This window comes from Elaeis guineensis, chromosome 16 (genome assembly GCF_000442705.2).
Source record: "Elaeis guineensis isolate ETL-2024a chromosome 16, EG11, whole genome shotgun sequence".
NCBI classification, from domain to species: Eukaryota; Viridiplantae; Streptophyta; class Magnoliopsida; order Arecales; family Arecaceae; genus Elaeis; species Elaeis guineensis.
This window is the reverse complement of record NC_026008.2, coordinates 41,954,510-41,974,123: the sequence shown is the minus strand read 5'-3', so window position 1 is coordinate 41,974,123 and position 19,614 is coordinate 41,954,510. Positions and strand designations below refer to the sequence as shown.

The window sequence follows — 19,614 nt, the reverse complement described above, 5'->3', positions numbered from 1 at the left end:
AAATACCAAATATTCCATGGTAGACTCGAACTAATGAAGAGAAACTGAGCAAATTTTTTTTTTCTGTTTGTTATATTGGAACTGAGGATTACCTAGATTTCAATTTGTTTCATAAGATTACTGGATTTTACAGGCTTCTGATTCAAACTTAAGCTCTTAGTTTGTACATCATTAGGGCATGATACCCATGTAACAACCAGGAATTGGATTTCCCTATTGTTAATGCGACTTCAGTATTATGCAGGCATTAATGGAAGAATATTTGTTGATGCTTTATAGCATGACCTCCATCTTTTAACATGTTGTTAATGGGCCTGCAATGTGATGTTACATTTTTTTTGGTCAAAAGTTAGGCAGCCTTTGTTGCTTTTCTCAAAAAAATAAATTATCATTCAAGGTGATTTTTGCAATGTTATGGAGACTGATTTCTCTTTCATAACTTGCAGTACCAAATACCAAATATTCCATGGTAGACTCCTACTAATGAAGAGAAAATGAGCACTTTTTTTTTTTGTATTTTGTTATATTGGAACTAAGGATTACCTCTACTTCAGTTCTTTTTGTGAGATTACTGAATTTTGCAAAGGCTTCTAATTCAAACTTAAGTTCTTAGTCCATACATCATTAGGGCTTTATTACACATGTAAAAATGAGGAATCTGTTTTCCCTATTGTTAAGTGTTATGCGGACATTAATGAAAAAAATATTTGTTGATGCTTTAATGCATGATCTCCATCTTTCAGTTTGTTGCTAATGTCACTGCAACATGACAGTTACATCTTTTTTCTAAACAGTAAATTTGGTGAATTTATATTAAGCCTAGGTAACTAATATATACCGTGTACTATGATCTTTTGTATCTTAGGAACCAGGCTGCTTCTTCTGCAGCTGAAAGCAGATGGTCCCCAAAAAGGCTTTAAAATTGATATTTCTTTGCTAAGTAATCAAACATTTCATTTTATCTCCCAATCTTATGTTCATACCCATTCCTCACTGACAAGGGTGATGCAGTGTAGATTGTTATTACATAGACAAGTGATGTTGGTCATTGCCTTAATCAGCTTTTCCTGGATAATTGGTGTCTATACACTTGAATTTTAATGGTGGGGTATGGCAACTAAGCTTGAAATATTGGCAAACTAAATATATTTGAGAGTTATAATTTTTTTCCCAGGGATTTAGAATCTGGATAACTATGATTGAAGAATTTTTCTAAATTTATGGATATATAAATGGTGTATTCATGACACATGAATGTACATATGGAGGTCTGCAGATTCTAGTTTAACAATCGACATTCTGTAAATAGAGATCAGAAAAATCTATTGGTTTATGAATTTTAGAGGTTATTAGTTGCTAACCATGGACCGGCTCGGTTCTTTAAGAAGTTTCAGACATTAGAGACTATTGGTTTTTTAAGTACTAGTTATTGAAGGGTCTGCCTTATTTATAGTAATTAACTCTTAATTGATAACTCTGCCATTGACTTGTTATGATGGTTTTATATTTAAGTTCAAATTTGTATACGTCTGAATGGAAAGCCTCTTTGAAATCATAAGTCGCAAAATCCAGTTGGAGATCAGGACCGCAGTTCAGGAAGCAGAATAATTTCTCCTTATAATGTTGAAGTGGCTCTAAATCATGCAAACATGAAGAAGGTAATGCATTAATTCAACGACCGACCATTAATGGTCCAAAGTTTTTCTAGAGCATTGTTTTATCATGGTTCTTATTTTGCAGTACTTAATACATGGTGTTCTTCTAAATGGAGACAAGATGGAAGAGAATTGTTGTACTTTCTTTCTCGGCATGTATGACGCTGTTATTATTAAAAGATGACAAGCAGTCTGTCCTAATGAGATCAGGAGTTATCCGAAGCAGATATATGTTATGCCGAGAGCAAACATTTGCATGATTTATTTTACTTGGAAACCAGTTAATTGATAATGAACACCGAGACTGCTGGACATGGACCATGGTGCCAATATATTCAAAAGAATGCTGGTGTCAAGTGATATTAATTTTCTTCTCATTTACAGGGTTTATAAATGAAATTTATGTGTATTATGAAAAGGTCCATATCAGTTCCTAAATCTTGTTTAATTTATAATTGAGATGCCCATTTATGTTATTTTTCTGAAGTGATAGCTTTCTGATGCATGCACTGAAAATGTGTGGGTAAGTGACCTCAAATAAAGTGTCTTTTTTTTCCCTACCTTAGTCTTGTTCATGTGTGACTGTCTACCGAAATCTTGTAGTCATTCTTCGTTTCTTCAGACAAGGTTGGTTCCTTGAGCTGAGGAATATTGGTTCCTTCCGTGTCCATTGCATCTTATTGTTGTTTAATATCAAACCCTGATAGATAAATATTCTTCATATGAAAGTTTTCTCCTGCGCTGATGACATGGTACTTTACTTTTATTTATTGATTCTTTTTATATATCATTCTTCATAGTATTATGAATTCTGTCCTAGGGTACTTGAGTCTGGTCCAGGAGTGTGTCCTGTTTGGTCAACTCTATATATCCTGTAACTGATCATGTTTGTTTGCTGTTCTTTTGTAGTGCATTTGTTGCACCAGCTGATATTCAAGTATTTACTAAGGAATCAAAAAGTAAGTTGATAGCTCGCTGCCAGGGTAAAACTGTCAAATATTTTGCCCATGCTGTGGAGGGGATTTGTGAGGCTTTTGAAGAACTGCACAAGAAAAGTTCAGATGAGCTTGAACAGGATGTTGACAGGACCAGCACTGGTCCTGCATCTTCTCAAACTGATTGTTTTGAAGATAGCAAACATCTAGTAGATAACCATGAGATGTCTCCATTAAAAAATCAGGGGGGAAAACTTGGGCAGAACGAAAGAGATAAGAGTGAGAACTCTATTGATGAGCTGCATGGCTTGGAGTGCTGTTCACGGAGTCATGAGGGGACTGCGACCTCTGATTTGAAGCCTAGTGATTTAAGTGGAACAGAATCTTTAGTTTTGTCTGAGTTGAGGAGGAAGAAAGCTTCAAATACTGATGGTATACATGAGCCACCAGAAAGGAAAGCTTCAGTGTCTAATTCTGCTTCTGGTACTCCTTCCATGAAGGAAGATAATCTAACTAGTCCTCATCTTGATGTCGATCAAGGTAATGACAGGGAAATATGCTCCAAAACTGAAATGGTGGAGACTCTTCCAAAGGGCTCTGTGGCTAGCGCATATCAGCATCTTTGTGATTCAGAAAAAGACCATGGGGATGTGTCTTGTGGCAGACCTCTGGGTTCTCCACTTGTGGCAACATCAGGTCATTCGAAAAATGCATGCAATGTACAGAATGTTGTAGAGAATGGTCATCTCATAGCAAAGGTGGTTCGTAAACCAAAAATAGAACTCAACAATGACCTGAAAGTACAAAGCAGCCCTGCACTAAAAAGGCAAAAGAATTCTTATATGAAGGGGAAAAAACAACACAGGGATGAAAATATTGCTTCACGTGATGGTGCCAGACCCAAAAAAGCTTCAAAATTAGATACCGATATGAACAGTGGAAAGAGATCAAATGTTTTGAAAAAGTCAGAGGAGGATTCTGGAGAAGATACATTACAAAGGGGACTTAGCAAGGAGGAGGAGGAAGAGGAAGATACTACTAAGGGACATGTCTCTGAAAGGTCACCGTCTTACGATGGATTTGGGGAGAAAAGGTCCCAGTTTCGTGGTAAAAAGCATATACTGGGTGACAATGAAGATTCACAACTAGCTACAAAATTAAAATATGCAGACAAGGGTGGTGCAATAACCAAGAGCTCAAGAAATAGCAATTTATCTCATTTTTCTGCTAAAAGTAAAGAGGTCATAGAAAGTAAGAAGAAATCTTTTACAACTCTGAAAGCGGATGGTCATCTGGTTTCTAAAACAGGAATGCATAATGATAGGATGCCCATTCAAGGCCCACCAACATCAAAACAGCATTGTCATGAATTGGAGATGGTATCAAACTCAGAGACTAAAAGTGCTAGAGATAAAACCCATGTTCGCCTTAGACGGAGGTCATGTCGAATTGATGATGATGATGATGAAGAGGAAGGGCGCAAAACTCCTGTTCATAAACAATCTGCTAGCACTTTGATTATGGGAAAACCAGACATATCAGCTCCTACTGAGAAATTTCAGTCACAGCAAGAAAGATACAGTGATCCTCCATCAAACATTAACGGTGGTATGATTGAAAACCCAGATATTACAAGAGAAGAGAAGTCTTCCAGTGATGGGACATCACCTGTTAAAATCGAGAATGATTCTTCGTCTCCTTGTCCTGACAAAATCGCAGAGAGAAGGGCAGAAAAAGCTTCTGAGTTTCTTATATCTCCTGTTCCTGGGAAGCCAGAATATCAGAAACCCTCATTTAGTGAGGTTAGGAAAACCATTATTTCACCCAAAACATCTGCTGGATCAGGTGATACATCAAAGTTATTAGAGCATAAATCCATCAAGCCCCAGTCGAGAACTACATCAGTTTTGGTAAAGAAAGCACAAATTTCTTCATCCAAACTTTCAAGCCAGACTCCTGAGAGCTTATCCCGCTCTCATAATCAAGCTACGACTGAAAGGAATAGGTCATTGTCTAGGTCAGAGATGGAGAAGGTCAATTCTAAACCCAAGGTGCAGATGTCTGAGGTCACTGAAAATATGTCTGTCATTATTTTTTCTGCTGAGCATAATGCTGAGAAGGATGTTTTAGTGGGAGAACGGTATGTAAATCGGTGCTTGCCCTTTTTATATGTTATTGCACTTAAGTTTGGTATATGATTCGTTTTCTTTAATAATTGATTTTTCTAAGTGCAGATCAGAAACTGCTATAAAAGATAAACCGGCAAGTTTATCAACTGATTCCAAGTATACAGGTTCCTTCAAGTCAATGAAACATCTCATTGCAGCTGCTCAAGCGAAGAGGAGGCAGGCACATTCTCATTGCCAGCCATGTGAAAATGCTTTTCCTGGTTCATTACCAACACCTGTGATACAGGGAAGAAGCCCAAGTCCTGCTTTTTCCATTCCTTTGTCGTCAGGGAATTCTGTTCAAATGGATGCAAAAGAAACTTCTGCACCTTCTGATTCTCCATCTGTACTTGCTCGACAATTGTCATCAACAAATCAAGTAGAACTCGAAGAATATGAGCACAAATTTAGTCCTGGATATAGACCACCCGGGGGTTCATTGAGCGGCGGTACTGAAGCTGCTGTTGCACGTGATGCTTTGGAAGGAATGTTGGAAACACTTTCGAGGACAAAGGAAAGTATTGGACGTGCAACCCGTCATGCTATTGATTGTGCCAAATATGGAATTGCTGGTGAGGTAAGCTTACTTGCAGGATCATGCGTTATTGCAAATGTTTTTAGCTCTCAACCCTCTGTGTGTGTGTGTGTGTGTTTTGTTCTTAGGTTTTATGACATTTCGCACATTCCTTTTGTTGGTATTTGGTAATGATTGATCATTTGGATTTTATCAGTGGGAGAAGTTTATCAGTTTGCTTGTTGACGAAAAAAGGGGTTCTGTTAAGTTCTTTTGAGCTTAAAATTATTTTTACTTGCTGCGTTCTTGTCAAAATTAAGTTTTGTATCTTTTAGTTCCTTGATTTGACAGTAATGGTTATGTATCAATAAGCATGCTTTTCCCCTTTCTTGTAATTTGTTATACATTTTAATGTTCACTCACTGTAAAGTTCATGCCTTACGCAGATTGTAGAACTTCTCATTCGGAAGCTAGAGTGTGAACCCAGCTTTCATCGTAAAGTTGACCTCTTTTTCCTTGTGGATTCTATCACTCAATGTTCACATAACCAGAAAGGTAGGTGCATTCATGGAAGAACTCCTGTGGCTTCCATGAAAGTGTTTTTACAAGCAATATATTTTTGGATGAAACCATAGTTTATAATGGAAATCCACGATTCTACTTTTTGGTGTGTGCTTCCGGATCTAATAGGTAACCAATGGATGGATTTTTTTTTTTTTTAATTTAAAAAATCTTAGTTTTTTTTAAAATGATCAGGAATCGCTGGAGCCTCATATGTTCCTACCGTGCAAGCAGCATTACCACGTCTTTTGGGTGCCGCAGCTCCGCCTGGAGCTGGTGCTCGTGAGAATCGTCGCCAATGTCTTAAGGTAAGTGGGTGACTAGTGCTCCACTAATAAGAGGTGGTGCTTTTTGAAGGAATAAACTGTCTCTTCTGCAGGTCTTAAGGTTGTGGCTTGAGAGAAAAATTCTGCCTGAGTCGCTTCTACGTCAATATATGGATGAGATTGATGTTCCGCATGATGATGCAAATGCTGGATTTTTTCTGAGACGTCCATCTCGAGCTGAGCGTTCTGTGGATGATCCGATCAGAGAAATGGAAGGCATGCTTGTTGATGAGTATGGAAGGTAGTTTATTACACATATTAATCAAATGCCTTCCATTTTAATGTGCTGATTCCATATTATCTAGGCATCCAATTCATTAGCTTAGTGGCAAAATTTACCATTTCATTGAGCACTAGGTTTGGTTGACTTGCTTTATGAATGATTAGTAACTCTTATTTGTTATAGCAGCATGATTTTGAAAACGGATATATTTTGGAATTTAGTTGTCATAACTTGAACTTAGATTTTAAGTGCTGGCCAATGCCCATTCACGTTGGGTGGCACATACTCTACTGGGTGGTACAAGCATCAGAATTGGATCATCATGACATTCATTTGATTCCCTTTTTTTTATTTTTAAATTATAAAAAATTACCTTTTAAATTATTAGAGGGTGGGCTTTTGTGCAACGGTAAGATTGCTTCATTGTGACTTGGGTGTTATGGGTTCGAAACACAGCAATGGCCTCTCTGCATGAAGGGTAGGGCTGTGTGCATTTGACCCTTTCTAGATCCTTCAATGGCAGAAGCCTCGTGCACTTGGATGCCTTCTTTTAACTTTTCAGTTATTAAGTTTTTTAAGCACTTTTGTTTCAGCACTCTGGACATGGGCCATGCTGGCCAGTGGCCAGCATGCTTGGCAACACCAGTACATAAATCTTCGGTTCAAATAAAGTGATACATGAAGTCATCAAAATTAATGCATATGCTTTTGATGAATTGGTTGTGTACATCTAAGCAAAACACAAATTGATTACTATATATCAGTGAAAGAGTAGGACTCAACTCAAGCAGTCTAATTAGACTTAATTGTAACTAGGGTTTAGTTTAAGCCATTGTTACCCACATCCAAAATTTTTAGAAAAGATGTGTTTTTCTGGACAATAGTAACTCAGAATGTATCTTTTATTCTTTTCATATCATTTCGGCCGTTACCCATGGATCCTTGGCTCTAGATACCTCCATCCATATTGCACATGCGTCAACAGTAACTCCATGTTTCCTCTGACTCAACTGAATATATGCACATATGTAGCCAAGGTTATGCTGATGATGTTAAAATGGCAAAAAAGAGATCATTTTTACTTTTTCTATAGACATGCAGTTTTGATATGAAATCAACCAATATAAATGAAATTCCTAATGTAAACTATGACTAAGGTAGGACCAGTCCATAGTTGTATGTTATTTAAATTCAGTCTAAAGGTGTTTACATATATCTAACTACATACATCTACATGCTTGCACGCATGCTGGTTTATACAATTCCTTTTATGAATGCCTTGTACCAGGTAAATTCCATTGTTTTTGTGCTATTGCTATTCACCTCTTTATGATTTTTCCTATTTTAGATTAAAAATCAACATTGGAATGAGATCTAGAATGTGTTATTAGTTTTAAAATCCATCTGGTTTGGAGAAGCCATGAAAAGTGAAATTAAACTTTGCATTATATCTTTGGCTTTGTATTAGAATATTGCAATTGAGAGTTGAATGAATTCTTCCATTCGGTTCGGTTTGTAACAAGGAAATTGAGCAGATCACTTCTGTTATTCTATGTTTTTTGGCACTCTTTCTGTAGAGTCAATACCTTCGTTTGGCCAATAGCACATCTTTACATACCGAAAATATATCCCCCCCCCTCCTCCCCAACAACAACCAAAAAAGAAGAAGAAGAAGAAGAAGAAGAAGAAAAAGAACATCTAGTGGTGTTTATTGTCTGCACAATAGTCTGGCACTTGTGTGCACTTGCTCAAGCTTATGGTTTGATGACAGATCAATATCTATTAAATGAAATAAAAGCAAAGAGTTTAAACATAAGCTGTGCTGCAATGCAATTACCAGCATTTAGCTTGTTAAGTGCACATTAATGATGTCCTGGTAGCTTAGGTTCCATCACTAAAAGGTGTATGCAATATACAGTTGTGATCACATGATTTTCTAGCACTTATGTATATATGTGAATCATGTGGGACATGATTCTAGGGATTGTATTGATCCCATCACATGTGATGCACATGGTACTTGAGGTTAGGATGGAAAATCAAGATTTGATACACCAGATGCTAGGCTTGTATATAATTGAATTGGATGCACATTAATTTTTAACCGTCTTCTAGTGAGGATCTCACACACACAAAAAAAAAAAAAAATGATAGAAGGAGATTTTTTGGTCCCCGTTTTCCACCCTTCATAAAAGATGAATTCGAAAGAGGAGGAAAAAACCAGCAAAGAGCCTTAAAGATGGCTCCTAGCTAAAGTCCAAGCTATGAATATAACTTTTTTTCATGTATGTATGTTCACATGTATATTCTGTTTGTATGTATTATTTATGTATATAGTAAGTAAGCAATTATAATTGTGTATATATATTATATATAGAAGTTGTCATGTTATTAAGGTTACCCCACTTTTCTTTCATTATTTGCAAAGTCACTTAACATATGCACATCATACCAATCCACAAGGGAGTTTCAAATCCTTCACTTATCAGTTAAGAATCTCTGAGTCTGAGAACAAGCCAAAGAGAGGAAAGAAAAGATTGTGAGTCATATTCTTCATTTGTCCTGTTAGGTATGCTGGACTGGTGATTGCATGTGTACTTGAATTTCATTATTGTGTTTTTATATCTAATTTTCTGATCTTTAAGAGAAACATGTTTCCTGTTTATTGAGAAAGTATTTGTTTCTTTTGATTACCTTCTTCTTTGTACTGCCATTGTTTGAATCTTTTTACATATTTCCTTATTCTGTTTTTTCAGCAATGCAACTTTTCAGTTGCCTGGACTCTTATCTTCCCATGTTTTTGGAGTTGAGGATGAAAATCTTCCTAGTAGCAAGGATGCTGGCAATGGATTGGCAGTTGAAGTTGTCAGTGCTTCAGAAGAGCTAGATACTTGTGCCTTTACTCTAAGTGACAGACATCATCACATACTGGAGGATGTGGATGGTGAACTTGAAATGGAAGATGTGTCTGCCTTATCCAAAGATGAGAAAAGTGTATCCGGGAATAATCACCTAAAACTGGAATCTCAGCATCAGAACTCTGACTTAGCTTTTGAATCTGCATTGACTGATCAAACTGACCTTCCCCCTCTACCTGTGGGTCCTCCTCCGTTGCCTTTGGATCCACCTCCACTGCCTTTGGATCCTCCGCCTCCACTGCCACCTTTGCCTCCATCACCGTCGCCGCCGCCGCCGCCACCACCACCACCACCACCACCATTGTCACCATCTCCTCCACCTCCACCACCACCCCCACCATTATCTGCAGTGTCACCCCTGCCATCTCTTCTGCCACACCCCCCCATGCTGTCTTCATCCCCATCATCATTGTTATATCATCCTTCTATACAAGAATATTGCAGGACCCCAAGTGTAAGTGTATCGACCGGTAGCTTGTATTCATGCTCTTCATATGGTATTTTTAATCTCTATCTTCTATGTGCAGGGCAATCAACTAGCCCAGATGACTGCAAATGCTACCATCCAGGGCCAGGATAATGCTGCTTTGAAAAGTGAAGTGGTTCTGCAGCAGCCTGCTAACTTCATGACAAGTGGCATCTACAACACACAACCTATAGCCAGCCTTAGTTCCTCGAGGCCATATGAATATAGACATAATGACATGTATTTAACCACTCAATCTTCCTATGCCAGTCACCAGTTTCAACAGGGCAGTGCACCCTTCCACCAAAGACCTTACCATTCTCTTCCACCTGCACAAACACCCCCAAGTCATCCCTTTCCACCTGCACAAACACCATCAAATCATTTCTCACATGTTAACCCTGTGAGTCAACAAAATATGCAGCAGCAATGTAATCCTTACACCTTGTCATCTCATCCTAATAGCCAGAGGCATTTTGGTTCGGATGAACAATGGAGGGTGCATTCCAGTGATTTTAGTCCAGATAATCATCATAACGCTTGGGTATCTGGAGGGTCAGGAGCTTCTTTGGTGCAGGATGGTATGTGATAAATGTTTGCTTCTAAATGAATATTTTGTTCTCATGGTTGAATAAGCCTGTTAAAGAAAACAAACAGTATTTTTAGTAGTTTTAAACTTGGGATGGTCACATTCTGAATATGTTTGACGTTCTTCTGGTAGGATTTTTGAGGTCTAACATGGAAAGACCATCTTCAAGTTCCGTGTGTTTTCAGTTTCCTTTGAATACTCATATGCCATCTGGTGGAGATTCAGTTCCAGGTTGTTTTGATTTGCAAATTGGGCATTTGGCAAAGTCAAATTTTTATTATCATCATGTTGTGATTGCTTTGTTTTTTGAATTTATCCAGGCCATGGTCTTCACCAGATGTTATCATGTAGGCCTGATATTCCTCCTCTTAATTGTTGGAGGCCAGCTTAATGGTGAATCTGGTAGTGTTCACTTTGTGGTAAGTTTTAATAGTATGTAGCTGATGTACTTCATTTTGTGAAAGTACTCTTGGAGTTAAAGTATTTCATGTAGAAGAATATCACAGCAAAAGATTTCTGCTTTTTTTTTTTGTTTTTTTTTATGTTTCAGCTTTTAGCTGTATGACATATGGAAGGTGGGGACTTGCAACACTGATATTTGTGGAGGAGGAGCTTTCCTTGGAAAGAGGCAATTGCCATAAGAGATGGTGGCAAGATCTAGAACTGCCTGTTGGCAAGGCTTTGTACATTTTAATTTTGTCTTGACAATTGCATCAAGCAGGCTAATCGCTGCTAAATGTAAGCCCATGATATTTACACAATTAGAGAATGTGATTCTGACCCTTGTACACTTCTGAGTTAAATACAACATTCTTTCAGTTACAACTTTTGGTCATACTGTTCAGAAGAATTTTAGTTCTGGTATATTTGTCTTAGTTGATGAAGCACGTTTTCTGCATTGATGGTTGGAAGCATTTTTTGAATCAAGTTTTAATTAACTGCAGAAGTAGAAATATCTGGGTGGAAGCAAAATAGGCATGAGATGAGGAGAATATGTGATTTACTTGAGAGGTATATTGGGTCTTTTTCTTTGCTGATTGTTTTTGTGCCAAATCATGATATATGTAGAGATCATTTTGTTTGATACCGTCCTAATTTGGGTACCACTGGGCAGAAGTGACCCCATTCTTTTATATGGATTTCTTGAAATTTCATTTACCTTTTTATGATTGAGATAGTTAGCTTTGAACTAGGTATGTGTTAGTTTTTGCATTGGAGTTGGAGCTTCTGCTTTTTTGTGGGTGAGACCTAATCAAACACTAGCCTGTCCACATTTCATGATTGATCTACCAATATCTTTTGATGCACAGGTTCTTAATTTAGTTTCCCTTTTGTCCAAACATGTCAACCATCTTGGTTGAAGTGCCCCATGTTTTTCATCGTGGATCTTTATTTTGAGAAATTGTCATTATATATGTTGATTGCAACTGCGCATTTAAGTATATATGTGTTTGGTTGGGGGAGGGGCTGTACAACCATCACAAATAAATGATCCATGTTGAAAAATGGAAATCTAAAGCATCATATGTGATTTAGAAGATTTAAAATGCCTTTGTACAAAAGAAAACATATTTGTTGGATACCCCTAGCTTGTGTATCAAGTTGCCCTACGGATAATACATTGTATCATGACATTAAACCGTATTTATAGACCACATCTAGTGGGATGATTGATTCTCTTCAAAACAAGAATCAAAGGAGGGAGATTGGAAAGTGTGGTCAACCAGAAAGTGAGGACGCCCCATCTTGTTTAGTTGGAGTTTTCAAAAGAGAGAGATTGGAAAGTAGCATTCCCATGGGAGTAAAATCCTCATGTTTCATGGGAAAGAAAAACCCATGTGGGATATGGGTTTTTTGCTTTCCCACAGGCTGGGAATTGGGGATCTTTTTTCTTCCAAAAGTGCCATTAAAGCCATGAATAGAATGGAGTAAGGGTTTTTCTTTCATTAAGGGTATAATAGATATTTTACATAACTTTTTCAGAAAAGTGGATATTCAACCAAACATAAGCCACTCTAGAATGTGCCACTTTTCCACGATCAACCAAATATACAAAACATACCAAAATTACTTTCTTAGGCATCATATTTTTCAGGAATCAGCTTCCCAAAAAAAAAACATTCTAGTGAGGGAAAATTTTTCGCACAAACCAAATGAGACCCGAATTTGTGGGACATGTAGCACCTGGTGGCTCTTTTATAGCTGTGGACTGTAGTTTGAACTGTAAAATTGTGGAATTTTAGGATGAGATGAATTCTATATTGGCTTTTCTTCTAGTATAAATTCACTTACAACATTTGGGAAAAAACAAAAAAAAGCATTCTGTAAGATGATTAGAATGTGGGTACCATTCTACCAAACTTGTGAGAGGAGGCTGTGTATTATACACCTACCAATATACAGGAAGAAAATAAGATTCAGGGGAACAATAGCACTGATGATAGGGAAAGTATTTTTAACATGACTAACAGTCTGGTAGTTGAGTTTAACTATTGCTATGTGTATTTGGACTCTGAGATCAAGGTTTGACTAAATGCATTCATTGTGCTACATTTAAGCTTCAATAGAAGTAAATGTATCTGGTGAGAACATTTGTAATCAAGGTTTTTTTAGTTGTGGTAGAATACAAATGATGAAAATTAAAACCACTCCCTTTTTTTTTTTTGCTTGCAAATGCTATAGAAGTGCCATTACCCAATTATGGTCCCAGCAATCCGGGGTACTAGGGTGGGCAATCTGGGGATTAACCTAACCTTTGGGTTTTTTTTTTGGGGGGGGGGGCATATAGTGGTTTCTCCATGATTCCAACTTGTACTATTGTGCTTGTCAGCCCAAGCCTTTTACAATTGCCTCAAGCATGGCCCACCATTCATATGCTATGGCAACCAGAAATAGAAGCTTTTAAACATAAATTTAAGAGTCTCATATTTCTTTAGGAACTGATTATAGCTTAATTAGCTGATTTGCAAATTCAAGGCTGTGGAATCAGATCCATGTTTTTTCATTTAGAAACAAAGTAGTGGTGGTTCTGTTTTGCTTGAACCATTCGCATGGAAGAATGCTTTTTTGTCTTCCTTAATAGTTGGTTCTTGGGATGCTTGAAGCATATCTCTATGTTTCATGGACATGCTGATGTGATGGTTACATGTATATCGTATGTTGATTTTTTCCTCTTTTTTTCTCTGAACCTGATGAAAGAGAATTGTGGGACATGTATTTATGTTCCTACATTTCTATGTATTTACCCATACTTGCCTCTAAACCACAAAAAAATGATGGTTGATGTCCCAAATATTGCAAAGATCCTCTAGTCTGCTCCAGTGATTTAATTATTTGCTGTCTTTCTTCCTAGACATAATTAGCATGGTGCATGCATTATTATCTAAACAAGTTCTGCTAAATTGATCAGCTATGAATAGAAAAATAATAATTATTGCCATGGAACCAAATCCGAGATTATGATTTAGTTAAAAAAAGAACTAAGGAAACTTATGGGTTGCAAGTGTTGGCTTGTATTTCATGATTCTTTGTTATGAGAAAATCGTAGTATTTGTTAAGAATTAGGCATTCAGGTGTCTGACAATCATAGCACTTGTTAAGAGGTTTTTATTTCATTACTAGAACTGTCATTTAGCTGTTTTTCTCTGGGTTATCTAACCATTTTAAGTTGCAATTTTCTTCAGCCTATCTTCAAGTTTGTGCTGCCTACTAAGTGCAATGTAATCAACCAATTTGCTTTGTCCTACTGCATTAATTATTAAGTTCTTTTTCCTTACATCTTTTCACTTCTCTGTCTATGTGCTTGTAACATGTGTTTTAAGGTATCGTGTATCCATGTCCGGGATTATATTCACACTATTCCAATATTTCTAGATGCTGTGGTAGAAACTGAAACACAATAAATTGGTAGTTGCAAGAAATCATGTACTGCCTCGTGATACAGAAAATGTAAGGCTACGGAGAATTAACAATGGTAGATGTGAAAGTGAGGCATCAACATTTGGAAACTAGTGAACTATAAAACAACAATAACAATCTTGTTTTTGAGTTCATTATAGTATTTCATTGTATTGAACATGCCCTGGCTTGATAATATTGAAGTCCATACCTTTTTGCTTAGTATGATGGGAACGATTTTAAATGTTCTGTTTTGTTTGTTTAAATTTTTAAGAATATCATGACAAGCAGGTTTAGACTTTTTATCTAGTATACACCCTTTTTGTATTCTGTTGCTTAGGTTGCTAAAGTAGGAGTCTGCTATCACCCTCATATTATCATGTAACAATTTGTTTGAGTGGTTTACATATGCATCGTACGCATTGCTGTGTCCCATTTCTGCTTTTCTTTGGGGATTTCCTATGCTACACATTTGTCAGTTTCTATGTTTTTCTTGTTCAAGGCCCTTTTTTATGTTTTGTACTTTTTATTACCTATTATAGCAGTGTAGTTCCTGTCAAACAGAGGAGAAGTTTACATGATTTTCGGGCACTTGTCCAAAACTCTTTATGGTTTAAAGAACATAATCTTCTTTTTCATGCTTATGCACAGGAATATAGATAAATATACTTACGCACCATAATGGTCTGTAGACTATGTCATCGTAAGTGATTTTGTATTTCCTTTTCTATATTTTTCTTTTCTTTTCGTTTCTTTTTTTTCGGGGGGGATCATCTTAGTTTAGTCACAAGGCCATTTTTTGTCAACAAACTTAAACTGTGTATGAGTTCATGGGTCATCTTATAACTTTTTTGGAATCCATATTTTTGGGGAACTCTAGGAAGTCAATTAATCAGTATTTTTTGCCTTTTCATTTGTAATTCATATGCCAATGCAATGATAAGTTGTATCATTATACCAAGGGCCTCCATTTGATGCGGGGTTTCCAAGATTCTAAATTTGTACTGTCTTGTCTAGAATGTAAGACATGAATCACCGTTCTGCAAGTATAACTTTTGTTTTGGTGGGTTATCTGAGTTTAATATTGAGGGGTATCTCTTGTCAACAACAAGTAATATGCATGAGCTTTTAAAGAAAAGCTCGTCAGAAATCCACATTTCTGTGTCACTGCAGGCGTTCTGTTTATTTCGGTATTTGTTCCCCTTTTCTTTTGTAATATATGTTGATGGGATGACAGGCTGTATTTTTTTTAACTCTGGAATTTCGTTATATGTGAGATTCTTAAGATTCCAAAGACTTCTAGATGCTTGTCATGTGTATGTCTGGTAGATTTTTGGTCTGAAATCCTGCTCCTGCTTGTTCTAATTCTTCCAAATGTTGTTTTACTTGCCGCAACTATATTTTAACAATATCTTTGTTTGTTTTGTAAAGTTCTTATGATTTGTGTTTCTTGAAAATGAAGCAAAGTAATTTGTTAGTAGTCTCATAAGAATTTACATTATTTTAGAAGGTGCTCGCTATTTCTATTTTAGAGCTTGAGTTGCCTGCTCTTACCAAAGTCTGGTTCCACAGCTGCTCCTGACACAATAATGATTGAATACTTTCTGCCTAAAAGAATTATGCATGGACAGTTAAAACCTATATAGTACATGATAACAATCAAAGTGTCTGCCCCTGATTTTTTTAATTAACCATGCATGGTTCTTCATATGAAATTCTTACAAATGTTAAATCTAGGATTTCTTGTACCGGCCCGAACCGGTCGGTATGGGGCATACCAAACCGAACCGGGGGGGGGGGGGGTGCGGTTCACCCCCCATTTTCGGTAAATGAACCAAACCGAGCTGATTCGGTGTGGTTCGCTGCCGAACCGTTCGAAACCGAGTGGTTCCGCTTGATTCAGGTCGGTACGGCTCGGAATCGAGCCGTACCGACAATACCATGTTGGGGAAGGAGAGGGAAGTGGGGGGCTCAGGGGGCCTGGCTTTGTCTCTCTTCAGCCTGAGATCCTGAGAAATTCGAGAGCAAAAAGTTCTCAAAGTTCAACGATGAGTGCGATAGCCTCCCAACAAAAAAAACACGAGGAAAAATTTAGAAAAAATTCCATTACTCCTTCGACGGGGCAACAAATTTTGATCGAAAGTAAGGTAATCTTTTTTTCTGTCTCTAAATATTTTATTTTTTCATCTTTTTTCGGCCAATAACCGCTAAAAAGTAGAAAACTAAGAAAAAATCATGCCAAAATTTGTGATTTGGTGTGATTTCATTATATGTTGTAGATCATTAGATGATCTACATGATGACACTAAAATCATTAATTTTTATTAATTATTTTAAATATATATATATTAAAAATTATTAAAAAATTAAATTCAAAAAAAATATAATATCAAAAAATTATTAAACTGTCGTATTTTGTTAAACTTGCAGAAATGAGTAAGAAGGATTCAGAGTGTGACATTGGCTGGGAGCATGGTGAGATGCTCTTAGCTAGGCATCATTAGAGATGCAAATGATGCGGCACAGAATTCAAAGGAGGGGTGATTAGGTTGAAGCAGCATTTGGCTGGTGGTTATTGGGATGTGGTCATGTGTCAGAAATATTCACAGGAGGTCTGACAGCTTATGAAGTATTTCGCTGATCAGAAAGCAGCGAAGAAGAGGACAGAGGTAGACCGTCGAGCTGGAGAGCCAGCTTCCTCTAATTCCAGAGAGTTAGAGGAGGCCTCTGCTCCATATGAGGAGGCAGTGAAAGTGATGGTAGCAGTCATGGATTTGATGATCAGAGAGAGACTGGAGGATACGAGATCACTATTCATGAGACATCGCAAGGTGGTATTCGATTCATCGGTGAGTTTTAATTTATATTTGCCACAAAGGTGGACGACCTGATAGATCCCGTGAGGAGATGATCTCATATAGGTGACAGCCTCTCAGAGGTCGTCCAGCACATGATACTGCTGCAAATGATTTTGCACGTGGAGTAGGATCCATGGATGTATCTGGATTATTCTCTTATTATGTATCCTATTACCCGCAGGCAGCTTATGATCCATATGGATATGGTGTATCCGAGACATCGGCTTCCAGTGGCTACCATCCTACGCAGCCCAGAATATCTTATGGATCGATTTTGTTACCGACATATTTGGATGAGCCCCTCCACAGTCATACCATCATTCCGAGGATAACTCTCAGAGTCAGAGTTTAAACGAGAGATCTGATATGTCTTACAATCTAGAGAGGATACGTTATGGGATGAATATTCAGGATCACAGTGCTACTTGGTTATAGTAATGGACAGATGTTCCTCCGAAGTATGCAGATGATTTGGATATCTATGAGTGACAAAGACACTCGACGAGATATTAGATCGGCAGAGATCCTGAGGTTAGCATATTATTCTTTGTAATTTGCACTTTAGATATATTTAATGCATTGTTTTAGTCTTTTAGACTTATTTTGTTTTATTTTTTGGATGATACAATTGTTATATGGCATAAATAAATATTAATTTGGATATAAAATAATTTAAAAAGTAAAATAAAAAAAATTAAAATCAAATTCAACTAAAAAAATCAAAAAAAAAATTGGTGGCGTACGTACCGACACACGATACAGTATGCAGTACCATACCGTACTGCATCGAATCTGTACGGGGCTCGGTACCGGTTCCGGAATCTTTGGTTAAATCTCAAGGAAATGTTGGCATTGACTTGCATGTGCTCCAGTATGCTTCATTTAGGAGGTTGGATGTGGTGGTAAAATTATGCAGTTTGTGTTTTTTTTGTTCTTTGTTGGGAGGGGGGGGAGGGGCTTGTTACTGTAGTACTTGATTTCTTTACATTTATGCTGGTGGTAAGAGAACTTCAATGGACCATACTTTTTTTTATAAAACTTTTAGCCTTATGTATTTGAGTTAAAATTGAACAAAGAAATAACTGTGACAGGTTTTTGGCTGCATGTGAGGTGATCTATGTAAATACATATCTTATCAGAATCATATGTGGCTAATGAAGAAGTTATGTTAAATGTTCCTGGCAAATGAAAACAGCTTCAAATGCTGCTATGAAGTTTGAAAATGCCATAGGTTCTTGGAGAAATGTACAGTTCAATGACATTCTGCAGAGCATTTTCATAAGATCGGACAGAGGTCATTGTTCCTAAACTTCCAAGTTCAGAATTCTGGTTTAGTTGTCTCAATTTTGGCATAGACATTGAAAAGTTATTGCTGTGACTTGAAGTGGGATAAGATAATAATAACCTATATTTTTCTTGATATTGATCCTTCACCATGTTTTAATTTGAAGCTGAAACAGTGAAAATTTACTTCATAAACTCTGAAACTAAATGGTTTTTTTGTAGGCTTATCATATGTAAAGACTCTATACCTTCTTCTACTTGCCAAGGTTTATTTGTTATTTTGATAGTGGTGCATGCATCACCTGGACTCTTGTTGTGCATGTGGATTCTTGTTTAAATAGATATAAGCTCTGTAATCTGTACCCTTGCAAAATCTGTCAAATTACTTTGCTATCTTTATTGTTATATCAAGATTTTCTAAATCCTTTTGAGCTACTTCCATTCATTTTAGCCTAGGTATTCCCCCTCTTGGGTTTTCAGTGGAAAATAGCAGCTCTAAAACCATGGATTCAAATATCGTGGAAACATGAAGGTACCATTGGTCTTGTATTGTTTCAACAAAAAGATGGCTCCATGAGGGGTGTTGGGTTGCCAAAATCTAGTGGTATCAGCCTGCATTGACCATACTAATAAGTTCTGCCCTGCATTGACCATGCTGATGAGTACCAATCTGTACCAACCATAGGCACTGGCCAATATGTAGTAGTAGTACCAGCCTTGGTACAGCTGGTATCAAGCTAGAGCCAATGTGGGCAGGTTTTCAAAAAAAGAGAGAGATAAGAGAAAGATAGGAAGAGTAGGCTAAGGCAGAAGAGGGGCGGTTTTTTGGGAGGGGGGGGGGAAGAGAGAGGAGGGTAAGGGCGGTGGAGATCTAGAATTCCTCAATCCCTATTGGCTGAGTTTTGTGCACCATAAATGGATGCCAACTCAAACCTAATCCATGAAAACCCAACTTCAACTTGGCCCAAGATGGTAACTTAAACTCCGTATAACACCTCTCCTCCTGATCCTCTCCTTCCTCTTCTTTAAGACCTCCACCTCCACCATCACCTCCGTCCTCCCTCAATCCTGTCCTTCCTCTTGGTGGCATCATCTTTGGATCCTCGCCCCCCGCCATGCCTTGATGACTAGTTCCTCCTCGAGTGCTCTCCAAGTGCTCTCTCCTTGATCCCACCGCTTAGTGTGCCTGCGCCATCTCCCAGATCCTCTCTCACCACAAT

General features: G+C 37.4%; 1 protein-coding gene across 10 annotated transcripts in view; it reads left to right on the top strand.

Annotated features, from left to right (window-relative positions):
• Positions 1-19,614, top strand: part of LOC105058954 (ENHANCER OF AG-4 protein 2) — a 34,328-nt gene that overhangs the window by 6,727 nt on the left and 7,987 nt on the right. Inside the window, exons 3-16 of one of the 10 annotated variants that reach the window (XR_012137409.1) lie at positions 2,565-4,730; positions 4,825-5,335; positions 5,719-5,827; positions 6,029-6,141; positions 6,213-6,400; positions 9,139-9,754; positions 9,828-10,347; positions 10,488-10,586; positions 10,676-10,774; positions 10,906-11,093; positions 11,300-11,366; positions 16,683-17,083; positions 17,292-17,641; positions 18,202-18,404. Coding sequence is in view for 1 of the 10 variants with exons in the window: in XM_010942041.3 (XP_010940343.1) it covers positions 2,565-4,730; positions 4,825-5,335; positions 5,719-5,827; positions 6,029-6,141; positions 6,213-6,400; positions 9,139-9,754; positions 9,828-10,347; positions 10,488-10,586; positions 10,676-10,746 (4,393 nt within the window). In the remaining 9 variants the exon portion in view is untranslated. Of the gene's footprint in view, positions 1-2,564; positions 4,731-4,824; positions 5,336-5,718; positions 5,828-6,028; positions 6,142-6,212; positions 6,401-9,138; positions 9,755-9,827; positions 10,348-10,487; positions 10,587-10,675; positions 10,775-10,905; positions 11,181-11,299; positions 11,367-16,682; positions 17,642-18,201; positions 18,405-19,614 lie in introns of those variants that run through there. The other 9 variants (XR_012137408.1, XR_003798333.2, XR_012137412.1 and 6 more) reach the window with 9 other exon arrangements.